The 25,761-nt window shown below is 21.3% G+C and overlaps 1 protein-coding gene and 1 long non-coding RNA gene across 5 annotated transcripts; both read right to left on the bottom strand.

The window, feature by feature from the left end:
- LOC129607691 (zinc finger protein 436) lies at positions 1 to 21,263 on the bottom strand. 3 transcript variants are annotated; one of them, XM_055518849.1, is made up of 11 exons: positions 20,998 to 21,263; positions 10,740 to 11,075; positions 6,686 to 6,784; positions 6,348 to 6,495; positions 6,155 to 6,249; positions 6,000 to 6,089; positions 5,660 to 5,865; positions 4,859 to 5,094; positions 4,336 to 4,556; positions 3,369 to 3,518; positions 1 to 690 (listed from the first exon to the last, which is right to left on the bottom strand). In XM_055518849.1, the coding sequence occupies exons 1-11, from the start codon at positions 21,034 to 21,036 to the stop codon at positions 553 to 555; spliced, it is 1,758 nt and encodes a 585-aa protein (XP_055374824.1). In that variant the 5' UTR covers positions 21,037 to 21,263; the 3' UTR covers positions 1 to 552. The 3 variants fall into 3 exon arrangements, with proteins under 3 accessions (XP_055374824.1, XP_055374822.1, XP_055374823.1); XM_055518847.1 differs by having other exon boundaries at positions 2 to 690; positions 5,486 to 5,865; XM_055518848.1 differs by having other exon boundaries at positions 3 to 690; positions 5,486 to 5,865; positions 6,348 to 6,480.
- A 320-nt stretch (positions 21,264 to 21,583) lies between these two features.
- Positions 21,584 to 25,268, bottom strand: LOC129607718 (uncharacterized). Of its 2 annotated transcripts, none has more exons than XR_008696836.1 (2): positions 25,077 to 25,268; positions 21,584 to 22,539 (listed from the first exon to the last, which is right to left on the bottom strand). It is a non-coding gene; the product is annotated as an uncharacterized LOC129607718 (long non-coding RNA). The 2 variants fall into 2 exon arrangements; XR_008696837.1 differs by having other exon boundaries at positions 25,086 to 25,268.
- Between the last annotated feature and the right edge of the window lie 493 nt (positions 25,269 to 25,761).

The following is a 25,761-nucleotide window of genomic DNA, read 5'->3' as shown; positions in this document are numbered from 1 at the left end:
ATTTCTATGATTGAAAGATTAAAATGAAAAAACAAATCAAATTTTTATTAGGTATTTATAATGTATGTGTTTTAAAAAAATAAAATTGAAAATTTTATAATAAAATAATATTTTGAAGCATAATTAACTTTTATTATTTTATTCAATATTATTTGTTTTTGAGTTAAGAGTCTCTTTTCTTTTGAACTTTAGACTTGACTATATATTTTTCTTTTTAATTATAATTATTTATTTAATTATTTTTTTTTAAATATTCAAAATTATTTTTTCAATTAATATTTTTTTTTTTTTTGAATTCTATTTTTAATGTTATTCTTTATGTATAAAATATATATTAATTTTTTATTTTTGTTTTTTTTTTTTTCAATTAACTTTTTTTTAAATAGATTATACGAAAATTTAATTTTTATTTTATTTATTTAATTAATTCAATTTTTTTTTGTTTTGTTTTATTTTGTTTTAGGGCATTTGTTTTGTAAATTATTATTATTTTATTTTTATGTATATATATATATATAAAGAGAGATAAATATATATACAGTTTATTTTTTTTTACAAAAGTTGTCCGTGAAATTTAGCTGTATGTCGAACTAATGCTAAATGACTTTTAAAAACATGACAGCAAAGATTGCAAACGAAGTTTTGTTGATTTTGTATTCTCATAAGATATCTGTTTTCTTCTAATATTGCCTGCAAGAAATTTTTATCGTAATATTTTATTATAAAATAGAACGTTTACGAAAAAAATTCTAATTAAGTTTTTTTTTCGTTTTGGTTTTTTTTTTTCGTTCTTACTTATGTAATCGTAAAATATGATATTTCTATTTAATATATTTTTAATAGTCGTACTTAAAATTTATTTCATTTGTATTTATTTTTTTATTTAATAACTTTTTTCATTCAGTTTGGTTTAGATTCAAAAAAAAAATTTTTTTTTACTTAATTTTATTATATTTTTTTTTTTTTTTGTTTTACAATAATTATCATTAAAAATTATAAAATTTATTAATTAAGTTTTTACTAAATACAATTAATTTTATGAATAAAATTAATATTTTTTTTAATATGTAAAAACAAAACAAATAATATTCGTGTTGACTTTATAAAAAACTTAAAATAACAAACTAAAATTAATGAAATTATTATAATATGTTTAACTAATTTAAGTAATTTTTAATTTTTATTAAAAATCATTTACAAATATAAATTGTAAATGATATTTTATGATTTTTTTTAATACATATATTATTGTATATGTTCAGAGTAAAATTTCAAGTAAAACATTTTTCTTATTTTAATTTTTAAATTAAATTAATACAGATGATCTGAACAAATCATTAGAACTTTTAATACAATTCAAAGAATTTTATACAATTTACAAAATTTATAAAGTTTTTTCTTATAATTAAGAAATTAACATTTAAAAAACAAAATTATTGATGGATCAAGATTATATAAAAATTTGTTAATTAATTAACAATATCATATTAAATTTTTAGTTTTGAGAATTAAATAATAGAAAATAATTCTAGATTGAAATTTAATTAGATCTATTACGGAATTTAAAATTTTATTTCAATTATAATTGATTATTATATTTATATATTCGAAAAGAATATTAGGATTTAAATTTACTCAAAAAAACTAAATTAGAAATTTTAGAAAACAATTCAATATAACATGGAACTATATTACAATTTTTCAATACTTAAAAAATATCAAATTATTTTCCTTTTGCAAGAATAAAGCAAAGATTTTTCTTTTATTTTTATTTAATGCTTTAATTTCTCGTCAAAACTGAGATCCTCGCTTTTTAGTTTAAAAAACTTTTTTAATTGCTACTTGATCAACATTTTTTAATTTACTTAATTTAGTTTTAAACATATGAATTTCATTTAAAAAAAAAAATTCAAAAATAAAAATAAATCACAAAAATATTTAAATTAAATGTGTAACATAATAATTGTAATTTCATAAATTTAAACATTTTTATTTGAAAATTTTTTAATTTAACTACATTTTCCACTGTATTCTTAAATAAAATATGAAAAGAAATTATATAAATAATAATTTATTCTGAATTTAATTAAAACTTAGTTTTGTTCTTATTTTATTAAAAAAATTTACAATATTTTGTGTTAGATGGATGATATTTTTTTTTTGAAAATTATTTTCTTAGACTTTTATTTGAAAATTTTTATATTTCAATTATTTTTTAAATTTTATTCAAAAATTTTTTTTTTTTGTATTTCAAATTTTCTTATAAAAATAGCAACTAAAAATTAATAATTGTGTTGCTTTTGATGAACTCTTAAGTATAAATTATTGCGGTGATAAATATTTTTCTTTTGTCAAATAACAATAAACTTTTTTAGTATTAGAAATTGTATAAAATAAATTAATTATATTAAGAATGTAATTTATATTGAACTGAATGATTTTGAAATTATACAGAATAACAAAGTACAGATTCATTTTCGTATTAAATTGGCACATGATTCTCATACAAAAAATTTGTCAAGACCACTTATTTAAAAACTGAACTAATGTTGAAAGGGAAAAAAAGTGTTATATTTATTTCATTTTTCTTTTTTTTTAAATTTATAAATCATATCTTTTGACAATTTGAATTATTTGGTCGTCATAAATCCGAAACTATTTCTATTTAGGTTCTCTTGATAACTTTAAATTAATATTTATAAAGTTAGTGAAAACTTTTATTGACTTAATTTAACATATTTATTTACAATTATATTTATTTCAATATTTTATATTGCAATAAGTTTTGTGTAGAATACAAAATTGAGTCAGAGTTTTTGAATTAATTGAGTTTATTTAAAAAAAAATATACCTATGCATTCATTTTAGATAATTTATAGAGATTCATGAAATTTATTACAATGTATAATTATTTTCAAATAATTATTTTGCAATTAAAAATTTATATGTATATTAGAAAAATATTATGATTGATGATATATAAAATATTAAATTAAAATTTATACTAAAGAGTTCTATATGTTTTAAACAATTAAAAAAATTTAAGTTAAGAAAAAAAAAATTAGATTTATGATTGAAATTAATAAAATTAAGAATTTAAGTATTTAAAAATAAAAATAAACCTAAAATAAACAATTTTTTTTTTGTTTTCGTTTTTTAACTTTTAAAATAGTTTTAAAGTATTTTATAATTATAAATCGCTGCATTTTATTATATTTTTTTTTCTTATTTCTTTTATTTTCTATTTTCCTCTTTTTTTTTTTTTTGATTATATTCTTAGTTTTATTTGATTTTGTGTTAATATTTTTTTCCCTTCAAATTCGAAATACGAACTAAAAATATGGAATTTTTGTACACAATTGTAATACCTGCATGAATCGCCTTTCTGGATGCTTGTAAAATATATGCTCTCGTAATTCATTTTCAGTTTGGAACATTAATCCACAATCATTACATTTTAAATCTTCATTATTGGCATCTACTTGGTGATTATTTGTTGTATTCTCTGAATTTGACGTCTACAATGGGGGACAATATTAATTAAAACTTAATATTCTTTACTTTTTTTTTTTTTTTGGTTTGTTTTTGTTTTGTAAAACTAAAATTAATTACTGGATACTAAAAGAAAATTAAAACTAAATAAGGAAAAGAAAATTATAAACAGAAAATTACCATATCCAAATTTCAAGAATTATACACTAAACTTTGAAATTAAATTGAATAGAAATAATTGGATATATCTACGTACATAAAAACATAAATTTACATAAATTTTATTGAATTACTATTTAATTTACTTATTAAATTAAATGACAATTTTAAAATTAAATATAAGCAAAATTTTTAAGGCAAAAATTAAAAATGATTTTTACTGTAATAATAATGATTATAATAACTATTATATAACATAACCTTTTCTTGATAATAACATTAACATTTTCCTCAAAATAATTAACAGAAAAAACCGAAATTCAGGGAATCAGTTTGAGTTTTTTTAGCGTACCAGACTGAATTTTTTTTAAATATTTTACTGTATTTAATAAAAATTAAAGATTATATTACAAGAAAATATGATAGATAGCTTACAGAACAAGGGTTTTTAACATTAAAATTTGGTACATTATAAAATCACTTAAATTTAATTTCAAAAAGAAGTAGTATATTATATACAAAATTAGGATATTTTAAAAATTAAAATAAAAAATAAAAAGAAAATGAAATAAATTATGCTAAACCAACTCTTTAGAGAGATTAAATTAAATTTAAAAAAAAAACAAAGGAACAAAGAACTAAAAACAAAAATTAGAATTAATAAACTAATTATTTATAACGAACTTTAATATGGCCCCCCGTTAATTCTCCGTTTTGTTGTTGTTGCTGTTGTTGCTGTTGCTGTTGAACAGCGGCTACAAGAGCAGCTTGTTGTTGCTGCTGTTGTAAATGATTTATTTGTAGCGATGCAGCCGTTACATTTGGTAATTTTACATCCTGTTGTATTATTATATTATTTACAGCATTTTGTTGTTGTGGTTGTTTTTTCTTTGGAGGTCGACCACCTACGGTATAAGTAATAATAATATTAACTTTAATAAATTGATATAAAAATTATAAAAATTAAAACTCATCAAGAGCTTTAGCATTTCTAAAAAAAAATAAGAAAAAATCATAATAAGTATTACAAATCTATTTGTCATTTTCTTAAACTGATATCTACTATAATGATAATAATAAAAGTTTCGAATAGAAAAAAGTAAAAACGCAAAAAAGAAAATCCAGTTTAAAGTTTTTCTTAATCCAATCGAAGGTGAGCATCAATTGCACCATCCGCTTAGAAGATATTGTCATTTCAAATACTTACGTTGACCTGTAGTGACCATTGTTGTTTGAATTTGATGTCCAACAACCCCTTGCAATGCTTGTTGCTGAGACTGATGCTGTTGAACACCACTTTGTACTACTAAATTTTGAAGTGTTTTTTTCGAACGTTTTGGCGGTGGAAGTTCATTATGAGAATGGCGAGTTAATAAATGTTTTGTTAAATGTTGTTTAACAGCAAAACTTTGATTACAATTAGCTACCGGACATGTTATATATCTATGTGTATATATTTATATACATATTTGTTTTTTTTTTTTTTTTATAGATAACAAATTTAACAGTAACATTTATTGTATATGATCAGGTGAGACAAAATTGATGAGATATATCCGGAAAAGAGAACAAGAATATTCGAATTTGCAAAAGAAGAAATAAAAAAACAATTATTTTAATTAATATAAAAATCAATTTTTTTTTCTATTAAAACATTATGATGCCAATGTTATACATTTTCCGCAAACAATATATAATTATATATATATTTTTTTTCCGAATCAAAGTACTTTTTTTTTATATTTATTTTTTTTTTTATACATAAAATGTATTTAAAATTGTATTTTGTTTCGCAAAATGCTTTCAATGAAAAATTTCACCAAAAAGCACTTACCTTCCTTCGATATGTCTTTGAATATGCTTCTTTAGAAGAGCCTCTTGATTGAAAGAGCTCGGACACATGTCACATTTAAATTTGAATTCATCATGCATTTTATTGTGCTGATCTAGGTGTGCTTGATGGAGAAATTTTTCATCGCATTTAAGGCATTCATAAGGAAAAGCCAACCCATGAGATTTCATATGTGTATGCAGCTGTGATTGTTGTTTAAACGTTTTTTCCGGACATCGGGGGCAGTAATATCCAGTAATGCCAGCATGTGCTTGTAAATGTTGATTCAATGATGTCACTTGAGTAAATTTCTTTGGGCATTGATTACAACAATATTGTTGAACTTTATGATGCGTCTTCATATGATTATTCAAATTTGTCACCTAGAAAAACATTTTTTTTTTTTTGTTGAAAAAATTAATTTTTATTTGTTTCAAAATTAAATTATTTCAGAAAAATTTTATTTGATTATTGAATTAGACCAACAAAATACAAATTTCGTTTTTGTATATATTACTTGAGCAAATGATCGGCCACATTCTGGTTCAATGCATACAAAAGGTCTTTCGCCAGTGTGCAGTCTTCTATGATTATTTAAATTTGTTATCTAAAAAAATAGAAGAAAGTTAAAATATAATATAAAATATATTAAGTAAATAATTTTCTACTTACTTGTGTAAATGTTTTACCGCAATCTACACAAACATAGGGTCTATCATTAGTATGAATTCTTTCATGATTTCTTAAATTAGCTGCTTGCGTAAAACCTTTACAAAATAAAAAACAATATATAAATTAATTTTTATTAAAATTTTAATTATATTGGGCATAATTTTTATTAAATAGATATTAAATTGACAATTACCTTTTTGACAGTATGTACATACATATTTCCGCTCTGCAGAATGATTACGTATATGCGTTAATAAAGATGATTTACGCGAAAATGTTTTAGAACACAACGGGCATGATCCTTCTTCATTAAATAATAAATCAACCTGTGATATAAAATACTAGATACAGAAAAATAACACAAAAATTTTGATGGTACAAAAAAAAAAAAAAGGAAAACGAAAACAAATTCAAAATAAAATTGAAAAAAAGAAACAAAAACAGTATAGGAAAGGGGGAAAAAAATATGAAAAAATACTTCTTTAAATACAAAATTAAAGTTCCAATTCAAGAATTATATATGGTAATTACATCTAAATGTTGCATTGTTTTTTCCAGATCGAATTGCATATTAGCGTTACTTGATTTCTTTCCGTTTTGATTTGCCACCGAATTTAAAGCTTGATTAATCTGAAATTAAAATGGTAATTAATTAATTATTCATAATTATTTATTAAAAATTTTCTTTCATAATTAATTTCTTAAGTAGCTTGAAAAAAAAACCATATAGCAAAATATAAAACAAATATTATAATTGTCTCATTCTTTTAAAAAATGATATTTCTCTATGTGAGAAAATGGCAAAATTTTAAACTATTTTCTCACATAAAATAGATGCTAGAGACTAGAGCATCAAATTGCATGATTTAGACGGCCGATTGACAAAACGTGAAAATTTAATTACTAATCGAACGCTTTTTAATTTAATTCTCAATTAATATTAAATTAATTAAAAAATTTACCTACTACTAATTAATAATTGTTAAATATTGCATATATTGGTAGAATTATTCAATTATAATATTTTCTATTTTGTATTAAATGTCAAATTAAAAGTAAGTCAACTTGACATTGACAATATTGTAACGAATTGTGTCAAAAAATGAAAACATTGCAAAAACAAATTAGCCGCTATAAGCTCTGTTTAAACATTTATTTTTTTATTATATTTAATATTAATTATTTAATTTAAAAAATGAAATCATTAGTAAACAATTATAAATTAATTTATAACACATCTTTATATACATTTATATACAATTTGTATTTCTTATCAGTATTATTCCATTTCTTCTTATCAATTAAATAATAAATATTTTTTTTAATAAATTCCGAAAATAAAAAAAAAAATTTAAAACAAAAAAAAATAATCATTCATGAAAATTTGCCTTTTTGAATGAAATTATTCTTTACGTTTATTTTTTACGATATAAATTGTATAATCTATTTATATATATATATATAATATAAGTTTATAAATGTAAGTTTAAATATTATAATATACTTTGTGTACTTGGGTAAGTTCATAACAAAAATAAAAAAATCAAAATTGCGTCATCATATTTAATGTATTGATAATTCACTTTTTTTTTTTTTATAAAAAAAATTATATTTTATTGTTATTCTATTTTTAAGATGGTATGAGTTAAAAGAAAAAAATAATAATAATAATAAATAAAGTTTTTGACATTTTATTATTTATTTTGTAAACAAACAAGAGAGAGAAAAACCGGTAAAAAGAATAATATAAATATTATTATCTTAACATACATGCATATATATACATGTGTTTATATATTATTTAATATGAATAAATAAATAAATAAATAAAAATAAAAAAATTATAAAGAAAAACGTGGTTAAATAAAAAATTCCTGACTCATAAATAAAAAAATTTTTTGTATTAAAAAAAAATTAACTTTTCATTTTACATACTTACGATATACATATAGGTATATACATATATATAGGTATATTTAGTATATTTTTGAATGCATTGTGATTTATGAATACATACAATGTGTTTGTATTTTATGATATGCAAGTGTATATTTTGAATTTATATACAAAAATAATAATATGTAATATGTAAATATAATGCTGTTGTTATTGTTTTTGCTCTACTTAAAAAATTTTTTAACAAATTTTTTTTCAGTACAGAGAGGGCAGCATTTTTATTTTTATAAAAAAGCATTAAAAAAAAATATTATTATAGATGGCGCAAAAGCAAAAGAAAATTTTATTTTTCTTATTTTTGGAAATTTGTTTTTTGTTTGTTGTTTTCATGTACTTATTTTTGAATCCTTAATTTTTTGTTTTCGGTAATTCCTGAGAGTATAAGTGAATTATGTATATGTAAGCATGTATATGTATATATGTACATATCTATTGAATTTTTTTTTTAATGTTTATGTTGTCTTCTTTTTTTCACTTTATTTATGTGTAATACTATAATGTATTTATTATATATAATTTTTTTTTTATATATTTTTTTATGTGATTTTGATTATTCTTATTAAATTTTATTTTTTTTTTTTTGTGAGAATTTTTTTTTAACTTTTACTGATTGTTCTTTTTTATTTTGTAGCATTTGTCGTTTTTATTTTTCAATTTGAATGCTACACATAATAGAATATTGAGAATGAAAGTTAAATATAATAATAGTAAAATATAAGTAAGTATAAAATAAAAATAAAAATAGATAAAAAGAAAATTTTGTTGCAAATTTTTGTTTTTGGTGAACTTTTTTGAAGAGCGTAAAAAATGAGAATAGATGAGCAATATATAACCCGAAAAAAAAAAATCATATAAAAATAATAAGAATATTGTTAATAAAAATAAAAGAAGACAAAATATTGAAATGTGTGTAATGGAATGTTGTTTTAGTAGATGATAAGTTGAGAAAAATATTTAAAAAGAAGAGATTTTTTTTTTTTTATGATAATTTTATTGTGTTATTTATTCTCTCTAGACATACTCATAAATATATTATTGTTAAAATATAAATTCGTCTATTGAGTATTTTTGTATAAAATGGAAAAACAAACATGACAATTACATGCAAGTATGTTTTATACATAAAAGGAATGAAAATTAAAAAAATAATAAAGAATAAAAATAAAAGTAGTATGAAAAAAAAAGTAGGAAATGAAGAAAACAAAAAAAAGAAAAGAAAGGAAACGTGATTGAGTAAAAAAATATAAACTTTTGTTTTTTTATAAAAAGTGTCTTTTAGTAAATAAATAAATAAATAAGGAAAATATATAGGTCATATATTAACCTACATTTATACATTTTTATTAAAGTTTTATATTTTCAAGGGCTTAAATATTTTGTAGATACAAATGATAATGTTTTGTGTACGGAAAAATTTTTAGAAGTTAATGAATTTTTTTTTTGTATTTTTGTGTATTTATTTCAATTTTTGTTTTAACATTGTGAATATTTAATTTAATATTATTGTGAATTTATTATTGTTTTATGAAATATTGCATTAATTGCGATAATGAATATTTTTTATAATATAATTTTTAATTGTCATTGTGATAAATTAATAAATTATTTAAAAAATACTGGGTTTTAAACAGTATTTTTTATAATTAGTGTTTTATTGTTACAAATATACAATGAGTGAAATTAAAAGTAATGACTATAGTTATTAATAATTAATTAATATAAAATTGTTTCATATATATAATTTAAAAATTATGTTAAAATGCAAAATTATGAATGAAATTTATTGAAAAAATAAAAACTTTAAAATATAATATTTTGGATTTTTGCCTAAAAGTATGCAATATTTTTATATAAAATTTTAAATTTTAAAGTAAACTCATATTAATCAAATGATTTCAAAATAATCTTTAAAAAAAATGGTATGTAAGTTTTTAATTAAAAATACATATAATTGATTATAATTTATAAGTAATATCATTTTGTATAGATTTTATAGTGTTATACAAAAGACAATTTTTATAATTACACAATAGAACTAGATATAATTTTTTTTGAGTAGCACTGCGTTTTAAAATAAAAAAAACTTAATATTCACTAATATTCGTTGTGTTATTACAAAAATTCGCTTTTGTAAAGCGCTATAAACTACTTAGACCATGGTATAATATTTAAATTTAAACCACAAACCGATATATTGTCAATTATCCGGGGCGGATTTAAATATCTTAAATGCTAGGAAAATTTATGATTAAAACAACTGAGATTTACTTTATAATAATTTAATTCTGTTTCCGAAAATATTTAAATTTCATCCTAACATATTCGAATATACATATGTATGCATACATGTATACGAATTCCATTTTAATTTTAAAACTTATTGAAACCCATTCGCATTATTATATTTACCTATGTTAACCGATATGTATACCTACATTAAGCACCAAATATTAATGTGGCGGCTACCCATATAATATGCATAAAATATATTTACATATAAATGTGCAAACATATTATATAGCCCAGATTATAGTAAATTAATGTAGGTACTTATATTTTATTATTAATATATATATATATATATATTATTTTATATTAAGTATATTATATTATTATGTATGGTACTTACAATTGTTGTGGCCTGTTGTTGTTGTTGTGAAGTTGTTTCGTTATGATTTTGTTGTTCTTGTTGTTGTCTATTACTACTACTACTGGTACTTGATTGTTGTTGTTGAGTTTGTTGCTGTTGTTGAGATTGTTGTTGTTGTTGTTGTTGCTGTTGTTGAGAATTATTTTGTTGTTGTTGAATAAGATTGGTACCGCCAGTTGATACAACTACCGAATTAGGCTGTGAAACCAAATCTTGTCGTATTGTTTGATAAAAATTTGCTGGTATCCCATTTGTTGTTAAATGTTCTGAACATTTAACACATGTTGGTAAATTATATCCTGGCACTTGAAAAAGCTATAATATATATATATAAAATAATATCATGAAAAGGAAGAAAAATAAAATGAAAAGAAAAAAAAAAAAGAGAAAAATAAATTTTTTAATCAGTAAATCTTGTTTTTTTTTTCTTTTCTTTTTTACACATATAAAATATATTTTGTGTGTATATTTTAGTTTTTTTTTTATTATTTTGTATTTTAATTAATTTAACAACAACAGAAAAAATAAAATGAATATAAAAATAAAAATAAAAAATAATAATATTAAAAAGGAACGAGATAAAAATAAGAAAAAAGAAAAAATGATAAAAATCAATAAAAATATGTAAAAAGTAATGAAAAAGCAAAAAAAAAAAAATAAAAATACAATTGAAATAAAATTGGTACAACAACAATATTTTTAATATAGAGCAGTGCAAGGCAGTCAAAGCACTTTATTAAATGGTCATACTTTAAAACAGCTTTAAATAAATAAGTGTATAACAGTTTTTAACATTAAATTTAACATTCTCATAATTTGTACATACTAATATACATACATACATACTTTTACACTTCAAAACAATAATCACAATCATAACATCATACATACATACTTTAAGAGTGCACAAACAATATAACTATAATCACTATCAAGTTTTCATATCATAAAATTACTGCTATGCAAGTAAGCAAAATTTTAATAAAGATAACAAATTTGTTTGTAAGAATAATGAAGGTGCTACTAATTGTTACAAACATTTTGTATAACAATTTATGTTATAAATGTAAATATAATTTAATCACTATATAGATAACTAGATAATTAACAGAATTCAAAATTGTAATATTAAAGTGACTCTCGGGTTATTTTTAAATAAATTAGCAGCAAGCAAGCAAGCAAGGATTTAAATTTTCAAAATACTCAAATGAAAATTAAATTTAATAAAAAAAAATTTAATTACTTAATATTTTTTTCTTTGTTCAATTTTTTTTTTTATTTTTTTTTAGATTTTTTTTTCAACATTTTTTTTTGAAATATTTTTTTTTTACACTACTTGCTAGCTAACTTTACTTGACTGAATTAAGAAAATACAAAAAAGGTAAAATTAAATAAAAAAAAAAAAAAATGTATGTATAGAAAAAATAAAAATACAAAAAAAAAAACAAGAAAGGAAAACAAAACATAAAAAACAAGAAAAACAAAAAAAAATGAAAATAAAATGATAATTTAACATGTGAAAGAAAGACACAGAAATAAAAATAAAAACAGAAGACAAAAAAAAAAATAAGAGGAACGAGAAATAAAAATAAAACGCGTTAATGGATGGATACATGGGTCATTTTATTTATACCCCCCTCAAAAAAGGCACGGATTATTGTTTTAATCGATACATATTTGACCGATCAAACTGATTTAGGTATTTCGAATTTCGAATATTAAAATTGGGAAATTTGGACATATTTAAGTATTATAAAATTTTGTGATCTAATGAAAGTGAATGAGATTGTGAGAAAATAAAGACGTAAGATTCAGTATTTTAATAAAATGCTTGCTGCCACACTTAAAAAATTTTATAAAACAAGCACTTTAATTCTGAAAAACCTAAACCTCAAACTTTCTATGAGCAAATGGAAAGCTGATTTAAAGCAATAAACATGTAAAGTGACTAATGCCTTGATTGAATTCTTAGTTTAGAGTAAAAATAGTAAATTGAGTGAAGTATTAAGTACAGTAATGGCACTACAGTCAGACAAAATCTAATATATCTAGGTAGTAAGTGATTTAAAATAAGTGTGAGTGAGTATATAAGTGATATTAAAAATGTTAACGGATATAAACCATACAGTTTGTTATGAACCTTATTTAGTAGATTGAAGAAACAGAAAATTTCTTTTAGAAATTAGAATACTATTTATACATAATTAGAATACTATTTTACTTAAAAAGTAAAAGTAAAAAATAAAATTAGAATTGAATTTAAAGAAAAAGAAAATTATTTGCAAATTGAGAAAAAATTCAAGAAAATGAATAAGGAGTGAATTTTCAGGAAGACGAAAATGTGTACGAAAATTTTATTAAATTCTTAACTGGAAACTCAATTTTCTTAAATTTTAGGTTAATTTCTTAAATTTAAATTTAATTTCGTATGTCATATTGAAAATGTGGACGAGTGATAGAAGATAATCTTCCTTATAAGTCTTATAAGCTATTGAATTAAGTTTTTAACAAAATTTTTAAATTTTTCTGCTTCAAAACTAGTATTTTTCCTTCAGAACGCCTCAGAGTCAATTAAATATTCTTAATTCTGTCATTTTAAGTCTTTTTTTCACTGCTTTTCTGAAATTATTGCATATTTTATACACGCGGGTACGTATTTAATATTATTTTCAAAGTTATCATCTTCTTCATAGGTCTAATTTAAAAACAACTTACCAAAATTATTTCATATTTAAGATTAATTTTTGAGTATTCAAGTATTTAGGGTTGGTATCATTACACAGTTTTGTTACATATTAAGCCTAAAATCCCTATCCAACAATTTTAATACTTTTGAAAGAGAATTGGCAAATTTTTACTTTTCGAAAAAATGACCAAAGCAATCATTTTATTACTTGATTTGTATATATGTATGTGAGTATGTACCTGCATAATATGCTTGATATAAATTTTCATGTATGTATGTTTGTATAGAATGTACAAAACCGTTGATATGTTTTCATGTGTGTAATATACTGTATGTACGTATGCATATAGAAGATTTGTAAGAGAACTAAAAATTAAAGCTAAAAAGCTGAACAGCACTGCAACTTAGATTCTAACTAACCTTTAAAAGTAGAATATGTATGTATATACTTATGTTAGAAGATATATATGTATGTAAGAGTAAATATGTGTATTGAACTCGCACTTACTATCCAATATAGTAAATGAAACTGAAAAACAAAAAAATAATAATAAACAAAAAGAGAAAAAAGAGAAAATAAATAAATAAAGAATTATTTCTATTTATTTTTTTTTCCCCATTTATTTATTTTATTCTTTTGTTTTTCTTATTTTTATTATTGTTGTGTTGTTATTTTTTCATTTTCTGTTGTGTAGGAGTTGAGGTTGGGTTTTTACTTTACTCAATTTATTCCAGTCGCTTTTTTTTTATTTTTTGTTTTTTTTTCTCCCTCTGTTTTGCTTTTTCTTTTTTTTTTATTGTTATTGTTATTTCTTCAATGTCGGTTTGTGTTGTTTTGTTGTGTGTAAAATGTGCGACAGCAGCAACGAGTCCTTATTTTTTTTATTTTTATATTTATCGTACATTTTCATTTTGTTTTTTTTTTTTTTGCCTCTTTTTGCGTTTTATTATTGTTATTTTTGTTTTCTTTTCTTTCAATTTCAATTTCTTTTTGTTTTTTTTTTTAATTTTTCGTTTTCTTTTTGTTTTTTTTTTTTTATATTGGATACATATATTATTACACAAACCACGGCGACTGTGAAGGGTATTAAAAAAAAAAAAGATTCAAAATGTAAGAAATTGACGACGACGACGACGACGATGTCGACGAGTACGATGTCTTTTGAAAACTTAAAAATTTTGCTTGTTACTTTATATATAACCGCCAGAGAGAATGAATATTTTTCAAGAAGTATATGGATTCTATATATGTACCTTTATCTATATGTATTTATATTGTATTATATGTATATCTACATGTACATATTCTGTAGCCATACACCGATTAGGGTGGAAAGCATTAAATTAAAAACAGTGATGGCTCGAAAACTTAAAAATAGTAAACGGAAGTTTTCCATAACTATCATAGAATAAATTGGATTTCCCGTATATTGTACTAGTCATAAAATATAACTGCAAGTTATTTTTTACTAACAGACATACTTAGTTAATGTAAGCTATCATTTCTTGAAAAAAATACAATTAAATACCAATAGGATAGGGGTAAATAGAAAATAGATTAATTCTTGCGAAAACTTTTTACTTTCACATAACTGTGCACTACATATATCAAATACAAGCCACACATTCACACAATAAACATTCACTTAAGCATAATATATACATAATAACGGTGACATACCGTTAACAATAAAGACAAAAGCAGTCTTTTTGCTTTGTAAAAATAATGCATTGCTTACAATTTAAAATTTGGATCATAAATTTGAACTTTTCTTAGAAGTCATCAATTATTGTCATACAATTTATTTTTGACAGTTCTATTCTTTAAAATTTTTAATTAACTGTGGAAGCGTCTATTTTAGTAAAATGAATTCATTGAAATTTTTTTTTGCATCTACAAAACGTAAACCTTTGTACTTGGATTATATGATATTATAAAAAATTTTTGGTTTGGATCTTGGATTATGTGATATTGCTAGTTTTATGTTTTATTTACGAAATGGATGTCACGGGTTCATACATATGTATATGGAGGGCAATCAAATAAAAATACCTTAGTTAGTAATACCTCAATATCTTATTTTTCTTATAACAAAAAATTCTAGCAAAAAGAAAATACTTAAGTGATTAATGGTGAATAAGAAAAGTAAGATCTATGTTGAATTCTAGAGTTTTATAAATTTCTTATTTAAGTTCAAATTCTTGAAACACATGATAATATAATATGAAAAATTTATGAAGACGCCACTGATTAAATAAGCAAAATTATTGGATGTGGTACTAAAACGTTGCAAAAAACAAAAATGAGCAAATAAAAAAAAAACAAAATACAAAGAAAAATGAAAACAAACGAATAAATAAAAAAAAAATAAAAGAGGCAAAATGAAAAAGGAAAGAATAAAAAAAAAAGAAAAATGAATCTAACAATATTACTCCGGTTTTATTTTCTTTTCTTGCTTTATTTTCTTTTTCTTTTTTCATTAGGGTTAATTTACAAAAGTAATAAAAGAAAAAATGCGAATTGAAATGTTTTCAATTTTAATTTTTATTACTTAGATGGGCTAGGGCCAAATATTTGGAAATAGAGTTCCTTCAGGGTTTAAATTAAATTTCTCCTCAATTTAATGAAGTTGAGGGTCTCGGAACTGAATTCGGAATTGAAAAGTTAAAATTTGGTTTTAGAGCTTTTTAAATCGAAACAAAAAATCTAGATTCGGAGTTGCCAAAGTAATCAGAATTTTCGGAGTAACTCTTGGAATATTCGGAAAACTGGAATAATGATAAGGTTTTCCTAGAATAACTAATTTAATTCTGAACACAGTGGCAATAAAAGTACCTACTAAAAATTAAGTGGATAAACTGGCAACATTATTATGTAGTTATGTTATAATTCTTATTCCGAAAAGACTAAATACTTTAAAAATAGCGTTAAATAGAAGCAGAGAGTAAAAAAATTGTAAAAGGAAAATTTTGTTGCGTTTTTAATGAGGACAAAAAGTTTAAAAAGAAAACGTATTCAAGGGCTTGTGTTTAGTTAATCTTGGGACTGAAATTAATTCATTATTCCGAAAATAGGTATTCACCATTTCAAGGAATTGGAAAGTGCTACACAAAAAAAAATTTTTTGATATCTTGAATTTGTAAACTGTTCTTAATGATTGAATTTTTGTAGAACTTTAATTTTCCTCAATTTTGTTTTTTTTTTTTTGTTTTATATTTCTTGTTTTTCATTTTCAGTGTTATTATTTTTTTTCTTTTTATGTTTTGTTATTTTTCACTCATTTCGTTTTATTTTGTTGTTTTTTTTCTCTTGTTTTACTGCTGCTGTTCTGCTATTGCTGCTTATCGTCTCAATTCAATTCCAGTGTTTTTAGTTTTTATTATTTTATGACATATACATAGATTATAAGGTACGTTTACTTACATTAATGTTATACATGCATATGCATATGTATATACAAATGTGTATGTATAAATAAGAATTTTGTAAATAAGTATGCATGTACAATTTATAGAACATAAATGTATGACTATATTTTATTATATACATATATTATAATGTGTGCAATTTGTGTATATTTTCCATTTTGTTTGATTTGCGCGCCTAATAATGTCAACATAAAAGAACTCATTCCTCTCTAACTCTAAATATTCGAAATTGGTAAAATTAACAAAATATGTAAATGTATAATGTATGTACATACCAATTTGGTGCTTATTAGTTATCTATGCGTATTGCGTACGAGTAAGTAAGTGGTGCGGTGATTATGTATGTATGTACAGTTTATGTTTACATTCAATCAAAGGAAATTTAGGGCTTTTCGACTGGCCGAAAATTTTTCAAATACCTGTTTTCAAAAAAAGCTTTAATTTTGTTCTTAAGAGTTTGAGAATGCTTGCTTAAATCAACTTATACGAGCTTTAGTAAACATTAGTAAGTAACCGGCCGGCAATCTTCACTCAGCTGTATTTTGTTTTATTTTCAAACCGAACAGCAGTAATTGTAGTTAAAAATTACTTCCTTTTCTCTTAAGAACTGACAAAAATTATTACACTCAATATTCTATTCTATAACACTAAATATGAATACCAATGAACTAAAAATATACCAACTACTATTATAAAATATACTGAACAGCAATTTAAATACACACATCCATACGTAACATAATATAATAAATATGCACACGCACATATTGAATGTAACATAGGATTCTAAAATTCAAAATTATTAATTTCAAGTACAGGAGTTAGCACTTGTATGCACTGCACAGATGAATTGTGGTGTATAATAAAAGGAAAACAGAAAAATAAAAAAAAAAATGAAATATTTTTTGATATAGAACAGATAGAAAAATTAATTTGAGGCGTATATACTTATGTATGTACATACACTAAGGAACTAAGCTGTTGTTATTGCCATTGGATTTGCGTATATGTACAAGCAAACATATATACAGAGTTATTATACGATATACGTATGTATATATGTATGTTGAACTATTGTGTTGTATATTAAAATTTATTGTATGCAGTTATAAAACAAAAATTCTGATGATTTTTTTTTTTTGTTTTAGATAGAAATTAACTAATTTTCACTTTAATTTAAAAGTACGTCGTAGATTATATTATATGTATGTATGTATGTACGTACATAATTATGAATGTAAGTATATTTATGCATAAAAACTATTGGTGAATAGTAAATAATAATATTATTATTGCAGTTAATACTCCGAGATCTTATGTATTTAATAACATTATTAAATTATATGTATGTATTTCAATGGTATGTAAGAATATGCAACTATGTACATTTAGAATGAAAGTACTTATGTCTATTCATAAGTATATTATAGCGGTCTTCAAACTTTAAAGTAACTAAGGGTTATTTATATTTAATTGAATATCACTTATACTTAATAGACTTACTCATCTTGATTTCCAAACATAATATTTGTACATGTGAACCTATACATGTGCAGGTTATTTAAATAAAAAATAAAACCAAAATTGTTTAGGGTAAATGACATTTTAAAAATCGGTTTGAGCAACAGTTCGGAATATTAATGGGCGATGGTTGCAATAAATTACTATCGCCGAATCTAAACTGGAGTGCCTACATGGTTTAATACTTATTTAATACTTCTTCCTTCATAAGTTTAAAAATTTTCTTTTTACAATGGTTCTCTTCTTTATTGATTATTGCCCCTATACATTAGTATATTAAAATTCTAGTACTTATACAAAAATCTTCTAGTCATACATATTTACATATTTCAGTACATATGTCCTTATAATAAATCGCTGCACTTAATAAAATTAAAGCAATAAGTAATTCAATTTATAAAAATACTTTGAGTACATACAAACTTAGAATTTACATATACACAAAACACACTTTTTTACATACATACATACTAACATAATATGCAATACAATAATATTGTAGAAAATTGTTGAGGTCATTACATAGTTAATATCTTTATCATACACAAAAAATTCAAAATTGTAGAAAAACTTTAGTGACACACAAAAAGTTTAACAGTATACAAGATGGGTGTTAATTTTCTTTTTCAAATCAAAGGATAACATTAAAACTTTTTCGGAAAAAGTTCAGGATATTACTCATATACAATGCAATATACTTTGTGTAAAGAAAAGGATGTACACAATTTCCATTCGGACAATTTTTATGCACACACATATGAACGTAGATAACTTACGCCATAGGTACATAAAAAACTGGTGAGAATTTTTTTTTTTCATCATTAAATTAATTAGCGGTTTAAATAAAAATTTCACTTTTACAACCACACTTAAAAAAGGTGTATAAAAAAACTTAGTTTTGCTATAAAAAACTTTAAAAAAAAATTTTAAAACAAAATTCGCGCCAAAAATTTCAATAAATTTTATGTTTTATTTCTTATTTTTTTATTATTATTAACTGAAAAAAATAAAAAAATTAAATCAAGAAATGAAATGTGCAAATGTGTATGTATTTGTGTGTCTTAACAAAAAAAAATCAATAATCAAAAAGTAATAGAGAGATGAGAAAGCTTTAGTTTAGAATATTAAAAAAAAAAGGAAGAAGAAGGAAACAAGCAAAAACAAAATGTGAGCAGAAAATGAAATTTAAATATGTAGATGAAAAAGTTTGTATATAACTATAAGTATGATGTTCAGGCATGCACATATAGTATAGCAATTCACACCCCTAAAAGTATAATTAAATTCGAAGATGAATAAAATTGGAAATTCATTTTAAATTCATTTTTACCCACTCTCTTAAATAGTAAATTCCAAAATTTAAATGTACAAATGCTTAGTTATCAAATCTTATGTTTTAGTATTCGATGCTCAAAGACATAATTATGTAATTGAAAAATCAACTCTGCATACATAATATGTAATTGCATAGTAAAGCAGAATTGCATATTTACGGGGATAAAAAAAATGACATAGCCGTTTAAATTTACTGGAAATTTACCAGTTTATTTGAAAATTCGATAGGTAAAATATTAAACATTTATGAAAATTTGAAAATTTTGGAAACCAGGTTCAAATATTTAAAAAAAAATTGTTTTACTATATTTTATCAATGGCATATTTTAAAATTTTTCTCACCAGAGTACCTTGAAATTGGTCAAAAATTATGACTATTGGGATTTGCTTGCAAAATTTTTTGCTTAATACCTATATATGAGATTTTTTTTTTTTTTGCAACTACTACACTGTCGTAAATGCAAGTTTTAATTTGTATGAAATTTGTCACCAGCTTTATTTGAAATTTTAAGGCTTATGTAATTTTAAATTTGTAATTTTGCACAAATGTGTGTGTTGGCAAGATTATGTAGAATGTAAATAATTAAATCAGTGGTCTGGAAATTAATACATATAATGTCAAAAGAAAAATATTTTAGAATCATATCTAATTTGTAGTATTTTCGGAAGAAGAAGAGCTTCTACACGTTTATTAAAAAAAATTCTGAGAATTTAATGAATAGGCACATAGGTAGCATTTCTCTTCAAAGCTCTAAACATTGTTTTACATACACAGCAAATAAATACCCTCATTTACCCTATAACGTTTTTATACTTTCATACATACATATGTAATTACAAACATACACATTTACATATGTAAATAATACGTATTCTTGTGTTATTATTAAATAATTGCACCTCATTGCAGTCTTATTTAATCATTTATACAAAAATATATGCAACTTAAGTAGGTATGTATATAATAATTAAAAATTCCTATATAGAAAATATTTAAAACTACATAATAAGCATGTGTGTACTTAAATTAATACTATATATTTTAATTGTTATACATACATATAAACAAATTCTACAAATTAATTAACTATCAGAATAGTAAAATAATAAAAAGAATAATGCAATTGATAACAAAAACAGAACAAAGAAAAAAAAAAAGCATTGAAAATAAAAGAATCAACAAACTTAAAAAAAAATATATAAAAGAATTACAAGAATAAAATTAAAATAATTGAAAAAAAAAATAAGAAAAATAAAAAAACATACCGCCGCTGGTTGAAAACACAACCTACAAATACTCTCCATGATTTATTTGCAGTGATGATGATGATTATGATGAGAAAGATGCGAAGAACTACAAAACATTAACGACGACATAAAAAGCGACTCAAAATATATGTATATCTACATACATACATCCATATATATATATATATGTAGTTTATATTTAACTAAAAAAATTCGTGTATTTTTTTTTTAATTTTTATTTTATGTTCTTATTTTTTTGTTTCTTGTTTTCTCTTTACTTAATTGTTATTGTTATTTTATTCCTTTTAATGAAAAATTTTTTTTTTTGTTTATTGTTTTTATTTTATTAAATGGTGGACTTTTAGTGGTGAACTTCTGTACATCAATTTATTTTTTTTTTTTCATTTTAATTCTCCCATCTCTTCATTTACTTTCAAGCAAGTTAAAATTGTTTTTGTTTTGTTATTTTATTTTTTTTATTATTTTTTTTTAGAACATGTTGAACAAAACAAATAAATCAAAGAGGGAACAATAATAATAATAAAAAAGAAAGGAAAAACACCAGCAAAAATAAATGAAGAATAAAGAGATTATTTGTCTCTCTTTTTTTATGTTTTTTTGCTTGTTTTCTTTTTTAATGAATGTGCCGTTCTCGAATCTCGTTATTGTTTTATTTTCTTAAACTGTTTTTTTTTTTTGTTGTTTTTCTTTTCACTTCATGAGAGAGTTCACTTTATTTTTTTGTTTTATTATTTTGTTGTTTTTATTTAAATACAATTTATATTATCCAACAAATTCACTGATTATATGAGTGTAAGAGAAAAGAGATGAGCAGTAAATAAATAAAAACAACAAGAATAAGAGAAACACTTGAAAAAAAAAAATTGTTCTAAAACAAACAAAAAAAAAAAAATAAATTCAAATTTGATGAATGATTTTTGACAAGTAGTTTACTTAAGTTCTCACTTTACGTTTGTGTGAGTGTGCATATTTTAAATAAAATGTTTTTCTTATATTTTTATTTTTTGGTCACAAAGATAAGGTAGTAAAGAATGTTTTTTATTATTTTTTTTTTTTCGTTTTTATTTGTAGTAAATGTCGGCTTAATTTTTTAATTAAATATTCAAAAAAAAAAAAGTAAACAAGAAAAATTTATGTAAATAAAATTTTTATTATTTTTATTCTTGTACTCATATTATTTTTTTTTTTTTATCAGTAATTCTCAATTAAATTTTAATTTTTTTTTTTTACTTATTTATTATTATTGTTTACATTTTATTTATTTATTAAATGAGCACGTTGTTATGTATATTTTTTTTTTAATTTTGTAAGTATATAGGTAAAGGTATGCAATACAAACTTTATTCTTAAAAATAAAAACAATATCTTTTTTATTTTACATATTCAACATATGGTGAATATTATTTCTATTTGTTATTAATTACACTTTATTTTTTCTAATTATTTTATTATTATTTTTGTTATTTAAGTTTATAAATGCTATAATTGTAATATGCATGCCGGTAATTTTAATTCAAATTGTTTTTCTTTTAGATTTCACTGTAATAAAAATATTTTTTGTATTTTTTTTCGGAATTTGAGCGATTTTTTTCATAATGATTGCATTTTAAATTAATAATTGATTTAATTTTTTGTTCTCAAATAATTATATTTAGTATTTTGTTGTAAAAACAATTGAATTTAGTGAAATATTTCTTTCAAATAAAAAAAAATGCAAGTATTCAAGTTGTTATAACACTTTTATAATACTTAAATCACATTCATAACACAATAATATACAATTAATATTATAGCTTTATGAAATTGTAAAACTAAAATGAAAATAAAAGTGGAAAGAAAAAAAAAATTGTAAATTTTAAATTGAATTTTATTTGAAAATAGAAAATAATGATTTTGGGTAGGTTTTTTTTTCAAAACACACATTAATTAATTTATAAACATGTATATTAAAAATTTTTTAAACACACACATAATTAAATTTAATTTTACACACATAATATACGTGCCTAAAGTCTCGGTTATAACAGAAACCAAAAACTTATAAGATTAGAATGAAAACATTTACGGAATGATAAGGGACACATTCATGTATGTATTTAAAAATAAATTCAGTTTAGAACATAATATTATTAACTGTTATATTAATTAAATTTTAATTGTAATTAATTTGGAATAGAATGGTGCAAAATATTTTATAATAAATATTTACATTACATTATAAAATATTCAACAATATAATAAAATTTAATATAATTCTTGTCAAATGTCATAACAATTATTATTACAATAATAATTACAATAATAGTATACAGTAAGTAGTTTATTATTCAAATAATAAATAAAATGTTATTAATTATGTAGTCATATTATGTATGCATACTTGAATATCTATATAGAACTATTTATATGCAATACAACGCATTTATTTTTATTTTATTACATTAATAAAAAAAAAAACTTCTGTTTTTGTTTTTTTTTTTTTTTTTTGAAAACATTTTATGTATGTACTTATGTATGTATGCATTATTTATTATTATATTGTTTTAAATATTGTTTATAGTACACACATTGAAAATAAGAAAAGAACAAAAATATTAAATTTATAAAAAATTTGTAATACAAATAATAGACACACACACACACATACATACACTTTTTTTATTATTTTTAAATTTTAATTTTATTGAAAATATTTTTTATCAATAAAAAAAGAAAACAGTAATTATTTAATTTTTGAAACATAAATAATGATGGTGTAAGGTGCCTGTTCTTTAACACAAAAATTCTTATAGAAAGAAAAAAGTTAGGTTATAATGTTATACATATATAGACAGGTAGTATAGTAATGTAGGTAGGTATAGGTAGGTAGGTACATTTGTCAGGTGCAATTGATAGGTTATGAAAAATAATAATTTTTTTTTTTTTTGAGAAATAATGAGTGTTAAAACACAAAAAATACAAAAGCAAACCAAATTTTAATTAATAAAATTTATTATTTTTTCTTTTAACAAAAAAATATGTAAATTAAATTTTACCAATTAATAAACTGATTGAAAAATTAATAATTATGTATGAAATTGTATTCTATGAGTTTATAAATTAGTTTTACTCTATTAAACCAAGATTATATTTTAAAATATAAAATATTTCTTCTGTACTAAAACTAATAAAGAGGATTTAAATTAATGCTTATTCTCGATAGCCTTATGTTATTTGCTTTTATGTTTTAATTCACAATTAGTTCACAATATTAGAAATATTAATTATACATATATTTAGAGTCATTCAAAAGTATTTATAAATATTGTGATTCTAACAAGAGTTAGTCAAAAGCATTCATAATATTTATTGTGTGTGATTCTTAAAAAATTTTCAAAAAAAAAAATTCAAATTTCAAATTAGGATTAGCTTTATATTAGTCTGTTTTTTCTTTATATTTTCCCATTCAATTTTTTAATTGAAAAAATAGAAAGATTCACTCGGCTTCATAAAAAAATAACTATGTATGTAAGCACCAACACCACACTACACATTCTTAGAATCAAAAAAAGCAATCACAACCAGAAAAAAAAAATTTATCACCATAGGACAAAAAAAAAATTGGTTTTTGGTTTGGTAAATTGTACAAAAAAAAAAATTTCTTGGTTTCTCTTTCCTTTGGTCATTAAAAAAAAAAAATTCTTCTTTTTTTAGAAATTTTTTTTTAATTCAAATTCAATCGAAATTTTTTTTTTCTCTCTTCTAATTCTTTCGGAAATTTTTTTGATGCTTTCCGATTTTTTTCCAATTCACAATTTACAATTTAAAAAAAAAAATTACTTTGATTTTTTTTTATAAGAATTTTGAAAATTTTTTTTTCAATTTCAAAAAAATCAACATTTTTTTTCTAACTTGGTAATTTTTCTTTTTTTGCTTTCCTCTTCTATTTCCATTAATTTTTTTCTACACAAAAAAAAAATTTCTTCCATGAATAATTTTTTTTTTTTCACTTAAAAATTCTTTTTTTTTCTTTTTGGTAATTGAAAGTGAAATTTTTTCATTTGTATTAAAAAAAATTTTTTTTTTATTTTATTTACAATAAAAACCTTATTTTTTTTTTATTATTATCATTTTCTTTGGAAAAAACAAAAAGTATACAAAAAAGTTTTTCAAGTTTTTTATTTTATTTGAAAAAAAAAATGAAGTTTTTTTTTATTTGTAAAATTTTTTTTTTGATTATTTTTCGGCGCTTCCCTTTTTTTTTCATACGCGATTTTCTGACTTTTTTTCTTCTTCTTCTTCTTGCTACTTGCTTCTCTTCTCCTCTCACCTATACGTTTTTCTTTCAGATTTGTCTTGTTTTATTGTATTTTGTTGTTGTTTTTTTAATTTTTTTTTAATTTTTATTTTTTTTTGGTTTTTAGAGAATTTTTTGTTGTTTTTTCAACGCAATTTTAATGTTATCCTTTTCATTTTTTCATTGGCATGAGTGAGATGGAATGAGAAATGGCCGCTTTATTTTGATAGCGGGAGCGACATAAGACGGAAAATTTTTGTATTAAAAATGATTAATAAGAAAGCATTTTTTTTTGTGTTTATGTATTTGACATTTTGTAATGTCAATTTTTTTTTGTGGGGGACATCTTGTGGAAAGAAAATGAAAACTATAAGAAAATTTTTAAAATCTTGAAAAAATATATAAAAAATAATACATGTGAAAATTTTAAAGTTATTATTTTGATTTGGTTCATATTTTCACTTACTTGAATTTTAGTTTTTGTG

Source organism: Condylostylus longicornis, unplaced genomic scaffold (genome assembly GCF_029603195.1).
Source record: "Condylostylus longicornis isolate FDR11 unplaced genomic scaffold, ASM2960319v2 ptg000028l, whole genome shotgun sequence".
NCBI classification, from domain to species: Eukaryota; Metazoa; Arthropoda; class Insecta; order Diptera; family Dolichopodidae; genus Condylostylus; species Condylostylus longicornis.
Note: the sequence above shows the minus strand (reverse complement) of the source record. Positions and strands in the feature narration are given on the sequence as shown.

Bases quoted from the DNA above. Each gene is read 5' to 3' on its own strand.
- LOC129607691 (XM_055518847.1), bottom strand. From the start codon at position 21,036: ATGGAGAGTATTTGTAGGTTGTGTTTTCAACCAGCGGCG. The intron at 5,866-5,999 runs GTAATATATACA...ATGTTTTTCTAG, and splicing joins GTGGCCGATCATTTGCTCAA to GTGACAAATTTGAATAATCA. The intron at 5,095-5,485 runs GTAAGTGCTTTT...ATATACACATAG, and splicing joins CAAAGACATATCGAAGGAAG to ATATATAACATGTCCGGTAG.